Genomic DNA, 8868 nt, shown 5'->3' on the forward strand with positions numbered 1-8868 from the left:
AAGTTACACGGAAAGTGGCACACCAACACTTTTATTCACTAGAATGCAGTGCAGAGATGATAACGGTCCAAACTGGCAAAAATCAAAGCACATATTAAAATGCGCAGATTACAAATCTAAAAACACTCAAGATTTAAAACATACAGGAATTTTTTTCAACAAATCTCCTGGAACATTTGCCTTCCACCGAATACGGTCTGGAATGGGGCTGCCATATGTGCCTTTCTAAACTGAGTGCCCCCGCCGCCCCCTGCCAGAACCCTGGGAGGCCATTCCAAAGAACTGATCTCACCATGAAGGAAGCTCAGCAATTTCATTGCAGCCTCGTAACCGTGACTAATATGTAAAATGTGGGAAAGGGCATGTGGGGAAAGAGACAGCGTGGTGTAGTGGTTAGGGGTGGTGGCCTCTAATCTGGGGAGCCAGGTTTCAATCCCCATTCCCACATATGCAGCCAGCTGGGTGACCTTGGACCAGTCTCAGTTCTCCCAAAGCTCTCTCAGCCAACTACATGTCTAGGGAGTGGCACACGACGGAAGGTGCCACTGAGCCCCTCCCCCTCCCCTTTCTACAGAGGCAGGGAGCATGTGGGGGGCCTGCTTCATCTTGCCCTTGGCTGGCTAGCTGCTCACTTGCTCGCTCCAGCTCCAGCCTTGGGAGAAAGAACCAAACAGGAGGGAGGGAGGGAGGGAAGGAAGGAGGGGCAGCACCCCTTGCAGTGGCAGGGCATGGGTCGGAGCTCAGGCCTGCTTCTCCTGCCCCATCTTTGCACTGGAGCAGAGCTCTACATTGGGCCCACCCACCCTTGCTAGATAGGCCGAGGACGGGGCTGCTTGGGGCTGAACCTGACTGCACTATGCCTTTTGAGCAAGGGCCAGGGGGGTTGGATGGGCTGGCCCTGCCGGCCTCTCGCATGTGTGATGCGGGAGAACCACCTGCAGAGGTGAGCCACATCAGCAGAGGCACAGCTGGGCTGAGAAGTAGTGCGGGCATCCCCATCCCAGCTGAGGTAACCGAGCTGGGCCTCCAGACAGCCTCTCGGCATAGCAGGCGGGCCAGAGAATCTCCCCTTTGGGCTCTTGCCTCTCCTCTAGTGCCACACGGGCAGCCCCTCAGGCTCTGCATCTCGCTTGTCTTTTGGGGATGGAAGGCCCATCTCAGCTGGGTCAGCCAGGCAGGAGGGTGATGGCACATGGCCAGGGACCTGGGGGGAGGGGAGGGCAAAGAAGATGGGTGTGTGCTCTGCCAGCTATAGAGCTTGCCTGGCTCCTGCCACTGTGCCACTAAGCCCCCCCTCCTACCCCCTGTGTCACCAAGCCCTGCCCACCGCCTGTCCCCGGCACCCAAGACCCTAGGTGCTCTACTGCTCTCAGCTTCACCTACCTCACAGGGTGAGAGGGAAGGGAAGGCGATTGCAAGCTGCTCCGAGACTCCTTTGAGTAGTGAAAAGCGGGGCACAAGAACCAACTCTTCTTCTTCTTCTTACCTTTTCCTTGCCCACGCCTTTTCTTCCACAGCACATATCGGGAATTCCCCCCCATCCAGGATTAAGAGATATATTTTGCAGTCAAGGATGGAAAGTTTCAGCTCAGTTTATGTTCCACCCCAATGCCTCCCTCCTGCGCTACTCTAAGCAGGCCAAGCAGGCTCTAGGGCAGGGGTAGTCAAACTGCGGCCCTCCAGATGTCCATGGACTACAATTCCCATGAGCCCCTGTTAGCGTTCGCTGGCAGGGGCTCCTGGGAATTGTAGTCCATGGACATCTGGAGGGCCGCAGTTTAACTACCCCTGCTCTAGGGCAATGATTCTGCAGTCCACCTCGGATGCCCAGGCGAAGGCAGCACAGGTGTGAGGAGAAGTTCCTCCAAGGATTGCAGTCTTACAAGTGGAGTTGGGAATTCTCCTGGAGATACCATGTATACAAGAGATTCTAGGTGGAACTCCTCCCCAGACTAGCTCCTGCCAGGGGCATTACCCCCAAATGCCAGGAATTCCCCAGGACAGGACTGGCAAGCCTAGGGCCTCCTCCCACGCCACTCCCACCACTTCATGTAAAGAGTGCCCAAGACAAGAGGTGGTAGATGGAAAATGGTGGAGAAAAGCCAAGGTTGAGATCAGACATGTCATTCCAGCTTCGCCCTGATTAGCACTCGCCGCTATACGAATTATGCAGGTGGTTCAGAATTCCTGAGCAGATGGCCAGCTCTTAATAAAATGGGGATGTCTTTACCTTTTGCAGAGCACATACCTGTTTCAACCGCCTGGATCTTCCACCGTATCCATCGTATTCAATGCTGTATGAAAAGCTATTGACGGCCGTGGAAGAAACTAGCACCTTTGGACTTGAATGAGGGAAGTCAGGCTTTTTGAGTGCATTCCTGGTCGGTGACATCACTTCCTTTTTCTGCTGCCATATGATTTCTTGGGGTGTGTTTTTATTTGTGGGGTGGGAAATCAGGATTGACACACACACACAATGCTGTGCATGAAGAAACAGCCTTCTTTTAAGAACTTAACCTTCATGCTTTCATCTTCGGTTTCAAATGGACAACTAGCCTGTATGCAATATAAAACAAAACAAAAAAAACAAAAACCAACCGTCTCAAGGTCTCTGTGTATCTCCACATACCTCCATTAGCAACAATGAAAATATGAATGCAAGTTACGCTACACTTGACCAAATGTTAATGTTTACTTCCATCTATGTTGATTTTTTAAAAAAAACGACAACAGCCAAGCATTCCAAGCTTTTATATGCCCACCTCTCCTCGATTGTCCACAATTCATCTTGCGTCTTAACAGCTGTGTCCACTAATGGGAACCAGCCAAGAATTCCTTTCATCCATCCTTGAGTTTCTTGTATGTACCATGCATAGGTGAAAGGCACCTATGAGCAAAACTGAATTTTTTTTATATGTGAACTTGTAACCCAAATCAACTGCATCAGCTGAACCTGGGCCAGACGTATGATGCAGATCAGACATTGGAAACAAAACACACGTGTGATGCAATACAGAATGGGTTGGTGGCTGTTTTTTAAAAAATGGATTCTTGCTGGGACTAGAATGACCTTGCAGTTCAGAGCCATTGAAGCATGGAGGGGATTGTAATGCTTATTGTGATGACTTGGTCACATGAGAAGCACAAATTCGTGCACCCGAGAAGGATGTCTTATGACCTAGCATAATAGACAAGGCCCATCTTACCAATTATTGTACATAACAAAACAAAATCTGAAGACTGTTCACTCCCTTCTTGGTATCTTCTGATTCTATTTATTGATTCTTTGTTTTTGGATGTTGAACTGCTTCCTTGCCGCAAAGAAAATTAGACAATCCTGTCCCGTGTATTGGAAGCCACTTATTCCTTCTGGTTATCAGTTGACCTCGAGTGTTGGTTTGGCTTCATTTTTCATTGATTTCAATCCTCCATATCACAGCACTGGTTCTACATAGAAGAATTTGACCAAAATTCAGTTAGGGTGAAGCTGCAGAGGATAGGCATTGAGGTAAGATGAATGACCCTGTTATCTCACAGTCTAAACTGGTTCCTGAAGGCCCACTGATCCAATTTGCTAGTGAACTGGAAAGACTAAAGTCTTCTGAAATAATGGATCATATGCAGCGCAATTATTTGCAGAGTTAATCCTCCAGCACTGCTTGTGTTCTGGGCGTTGCATTGCATCAGAACAAGGCCCATTGGAATTTGTGTACTTTGACAGGCACAGACGAAACATATTTTTAAAAATAAAGACCATTTTGTCCTGTCCTTCATTTCTATTGCCCTAATTTCCCAAGGCTGGAATCCAGTGCACATTTGCATCTGGGTAAACATGCGTAGAACTGGAATAAATGTTTACGGTGGGATTCTATTTCATGAGGGCACAAGTGATGAATTTGTGTATGGATCAAAGTATCTTCCCAGCAAGAAACAGCAAGTTCTCGTTCCATATTCTTGGACTCCCAAAGAATCTCCTAAAACAGATACCTGGATTCCCCTGGAGCCAAATTTATCTCCAGGCAAGAATCATTTGCAGGAGTGTCTCTCACCCAAGTCAGGAAAAATTGAGTGGCTTTAAAGATAGGCATGACATATATACCAATTTTCAGCTGATAGATTTTAACTGAAAGACTTGAGGCCCAGCCCAGCCAAAGTTACACACTTTTAAATTTCAGTGACTTGCATTGTTGGACCCTGCTGAGGCATTCCACTTGTGGATACTGTTTCCTCTGACAAAGGGTGTGTTTCCTATATTTAAGATGTTCCAACTTGAATCAGGGAAAGGCTCCTTCCGTCAGAGGGAAAAGCCACCTCTGGTGGAACAGATCCAAGGGATGCAAGCCAATGGGGGAATTTTAAGCCCATGTTTAACTCTCTCCCAGTGAAAGAAAGGACTGAAGACTGTTTCCACACTGGGGGCTTTGCGCTGCACTGCAGGCTAAAGTTTGAGCTGGGGCAGGTTGCGTTGAGCAGGGGGTTGGACTAGATGGCCTGTATGGCCCCTTCCAACTCTATGATTCTGTGATTCTGCCTCTTCCTGCTCCTGCATGAGGGAGCATTTGGCGGCCCAGTGCACCTCATCCACCTCAGATTTGTGCCCCCACACAGAAGCTGGGACAGCCAAGTTCCCAATACAGAAACAGTTTTAGGGAACAATCCTAAATAGATGTACTCTGAGGCAATTCCCATTTTATTCAGTGGGACTTACTCTGAGGAAAGCGTTCTTAGGGTTTGCAGCCTGAAAAAATGCTAACATCAGCCCATGGAAACTTTTCATATATCTTTTATTTAACAAGTGTTCTGTTGGGAAACCTCTATGATCTTCCAGATCTAAAATGTTTTCTGGAAAAAAACAAACCAAAGGTTACTTGCAAAGCAAATTTGAGCCTTAGCGTATCATAGTTCTGAGAAATCCTGGTGCTCTTCCCTGGTTTGTGTACGGAGGTAAAGAGTAGGTAGGCCAGAGTAATGCTCAGTCTTACCCTGTTTGTTTTTGCCTGATGCAGGACTTTTCAAAGGCTCCCAGGATCTCCTAAAGCACTGCCCAGTCAGCATTGCTGATTCCGAGTTATCACGTTCCGTGGAAACAAAAGGCAGTTATAATATAATTAATGAGACATATTTTTTCAGCCAGACAGGTTGAATGACAATTAAACTCCCCCTGCCCTAGGTGGAATTGCAGCTTAGAATTACATTAAATGAGACCCTCCAGCAATTTAGATTGAAATGTTTGTTTCAAACAAAGCAGCTAATTTGGGAAGGACTGAAGGTGCACTATTAAACTTTGGGTGTCCATATCAAAATAATTGACGTTTTTGCCCTGGAGACTCTCTACTAAAAAACATATCATCGAAGAGGGAAGGGTATTGGTATAGTTTAAAACACACCCCATTCAGAATGACTACAGGTAACCATGACGATAGCCAGGTTTACAGATGCAATCTATTTAACACTTTCACTCAACAGTCTCTGTTCATTTCAAGGGAACTTCTTTGCAAGCTTCATTGAGACCAATGGATGATGAACATTACTGATACTTGGTGACACACATGATGGTCCTCTGGTGGGAATTCTCAAAAGACTGGCCTGAAAACGTTTACTCATTATGATCACAGTATTATATTTTGTATTGTCCTAATAAAATTAGCAATCCTTTGGCGCCCCCAAGACTTTGCATCTTGGGCATGAATGCACATGGGCAAATGACATCATGACAGAGTAATATGCACACTCTTAAAAAGATGGGGTGTCATCGTTTATAAAAAAATGAAATGCAAGCAAACTAGTCGAGGCACAGTTATATAGCCGGCTGGTTCCAGGAGGGCCTAATGCAACAGTGTGTTTTAAGAGCTGTCTCATAATGCCGTATGTAGTTAGGGTTTTTAAAGTCTTTAAAAGGTATATTTTATTAAAAATTGAAACTATTTTTCGTAGGAGAGAGAAGGATTTGTATTTGTAGAGAAGGCACCTTGAAGAAAGAGAGACGCTCTTCTAAATGTTACTGTTGTGTTCTGAGGCCACTTGTGCTCTGGGGACTGGGTAAAGGTAGCTTTAGATTTGACCCCCTGGAATCGTGCCTGTCTTCTTTTCCAGGAATACATATGAGATACGGTTTTCTAAATCTCAGGCAAAAGCCATGCTGTAAATAACCTAGACAGGAAACTGTCTTCTCATGCCATTTACTTTTGTTGGCTCTGGAATTTGGGGGGGACGACGATGGATGATTTATTCCAGGGGTTGTCAAACTGTGGCCCTCCAGATGCCCATGGACTACAATTCCCATGAGCCCCTGCCAGCGAATGTAGTCCATGTACATCTGGAGGGCCAGAGTTTGCCCACCCCTGATTTCTCCTGTCCGCCACACTGGTATCAGCAGGGTTTCTCATTTATTTATCCATTAATATCATTAATATTAACTTACTTTGGGATTGATCCTTCTGTTGAGCTCCTGGTAACACTGGGCGGATTCTAACAGGCAGGAGAATACAGAGGGGAATGCCTCAAAATAAAGTGTGAGGAGGAAGTATATTTCAGAGACGGAAGGAACATTCTCGTATGTCTTTTTCAGCCAATGTTTGCCCTCCCTCCCCAGGGGGTGACAATGGAAAAGTGATAGGCATGCTGTTGAGGGCACATGAGACTGGTATCAAGGGAGGGGGGAAATGCATACCTTGTTAGGAAAGTTTTCAATACCCTCTTTGTCCCGTGCCTTTCCAAATTGGAATGCAGACCTGAGTTTAAATCAAAATAAACCGGGGTCTGCAGTTACTCAATCTCTTTCATCTTTAATAGAGTTGAAAGAGGACCATACCTGTTGTAAGCACTACCTTTATTACCCTCGTATGATTGTCCAACTGCATTCATTTTGGCCATAATATCATGTTACAATGATCTCCCCCCCCCCATCTGCTTGTTGCTTTTTAGGTCTATTGATGTTCTGGGTGGCCAAAATTGCTTCAAACTATTTTTGTACTACTGTTGTAGATATTATAACATCTGGGAAGGGTGGAGGGTGGAATTCAGGGTCTCTACGTAGTTCAGGTGTCACTGAAATTACTAAAGGAGGACCAGATTTGAGTTCACAGCTAGGTCAATTGTTTTCTCATCTGACATGGTCTCATCACACCAAAAGTTGGGCTTTGCTCCAGTGTAAGACTAGCTACTTCATCCTAAACATGTTAATTTGTATTCCCCGCTTATTAACCTAAATGAAGCCCACTTCCAAATCAATCTGTTAGGATCACAGTCCTAACTATCAACTTCAGCACAGTTTATTTGGCAGTCTATTTCACTATGAGACACTTTTCCTTGGAGTTTCAAGATGATAAACGTGGCTTTAGAATTCTGTGGCTAATTCTTCTCAAATGAAATGCGTTTATCCTGAATAAAATTCTAGTTCTATTGAAGGCAATGGGGCTACTTTCATTCACTTTAGCAGAGATGGGACATGATCCTCTCAGGAACAGATTCCCAGCAAAAGAACCAACGCTTTCAATTGTGTACCAGTAAACCTTTCTACTTTAAAGATGGTGCTCTCTACAGATATTCTTCCCGCTGTACCTCAGTGTTCAAAACTGAGGATAATATGCCACAAATCTGGGATTGCTTTTTCAAGTTACCACTGAGTCCCAAAGGTGGTATTGTTACTTTCTCCCTAGTAAATCATTGTTCCTTTGGTCTAGTTGACAGATGCCTGTAGATCAGGGGTGGTCAAACTGCGGCCCTCCAGATGTCCATGGACTACAATTCCCATGAGTCCCTGCCATGGACATCTGGAGGGCTGCAGTCTGACTACCTCTGCTGTAGATAGTAGATACTAGGTATAGTAAGTATTGAAACGTCAGCTGAATTCCCTGCAGCTTCCAATTTACCAAAAACCACATGTCTATTATGGTTTCATTAAAGACTACATAGAAGTCAGTGGCAGGAAAGGTCCTCATGACTGAGCTGATTTTGCTTCTATTAACGGGAAAATGTCACATGATACTCAGGCTGCGCTTTCTATTCAATCATATCACTGTAAAGGAATGTCAATAAAATCACTTTGTTATGGCACCTTGTGGTGTGCTTATTAACCACGTCTTTCCCCGCTGTGCTCTACTTTGTGAGGTGACCCATTCTGGACTCTCCAACTGCACTGATCTTACTGTTTGCGCATTTTTTAGGCAGCTAGTAGGATGTAGCAGAACAGGATGGCATCTGTGAACAGTAAGTATGACTTAAGGTTGCCAGCACTATCTCAGAAAATGCTTGGAGATTTTCAAGGTGGAGCCTTGGGATGATGGAGTTTGGAGAGGATGTGATGGTCCTTTCAGAAGACACTCTAGGAGTTTCCTCTAATCTCTGACAAAGACCAGAGACACATGGGAGAATTCCTAGAGCATCACTTTCATGTTTTGCTATGTAAATATGTGTTTTATTTCTGTGATGCGGTGTGGGGTTTTATATGTATGTTGCTGTGGTTTAAAAGGCAGGCATCTAAGGTAATAGAGGAAGGGGTGAATGGATGATTGAGGTGTGTTATGACTGTTTGGTGGATGGACCTTTGCCATTTGATGGGTTTTGTCCAGAGGGTTTGTGTGTGACTAAGAAGCAGGGAGTTGACTGGGTGAAGAGCTTGAGTGACATACCGTGAAAGAAGTCTGTGTTCTTTGCGTGGCAGTGATTAGCATAAATGGTAAGTCAGGAGAATAATTATTTTGTGTGGATGTGATTAGTCTAAGAGGCAAGTGAGTAAAGTAAACCTTGTGGCTAGGTCTATTTATGGAACTTTAGAGGAAGAAGGAGAACTATACCTATCTTGAAACCACTAGGCGTATGAACCATGCTGAAACCATTATGCTCTTATACTTCTAAATAAACCCTAAA

The 8868-nt window shown here is 45.2% G+C and overlaps 1 protein-coding gene across 9 annotated transcripts in view; it reads left to right on the plus strand.

The window, feature by feature from the left end:
* The window catches only part of HECW1 (HECT, C2 and WW domain containing E3 ubiquitin protein ligase 1), a 237510-nt gene extending 229455 nt beyond the window's left edge, over window positions 1–8055 (plus strand). For all 9 annotated transcript variants that reach the window (XM_077302971.1, XM_077302969.1, XM_077302973.1 and 6 more), the window contains one exon: window positions 2240–8055. In XM_077302971.1, coding sequence (XP_077159086.1) covers window positions 2240–2351 — 112 coding nt within the window. In that variant the 3' untranslated portion in view covers window positions 2352–8055. The remainder of the gene's footprint in view (window positions 1–2239) is intronic.
* Window positions 8056–8868: the final 813 nt, after the last annotated feature.

This window comes from Paroedura picta, chromosome 11, assembly GCF_049243985.1.
Source record: "Paroedura picta isolate Pp20150507F chromosome 11, Ppicta_v3.0, whole genome shotgun sequence".
Classification (NCBI taxonomy): Eukaryota; Metazoa; Chordata; class Lepidosauria; order Squamata; family Gekkonidae; genus Paroedura; species Paroedura picta.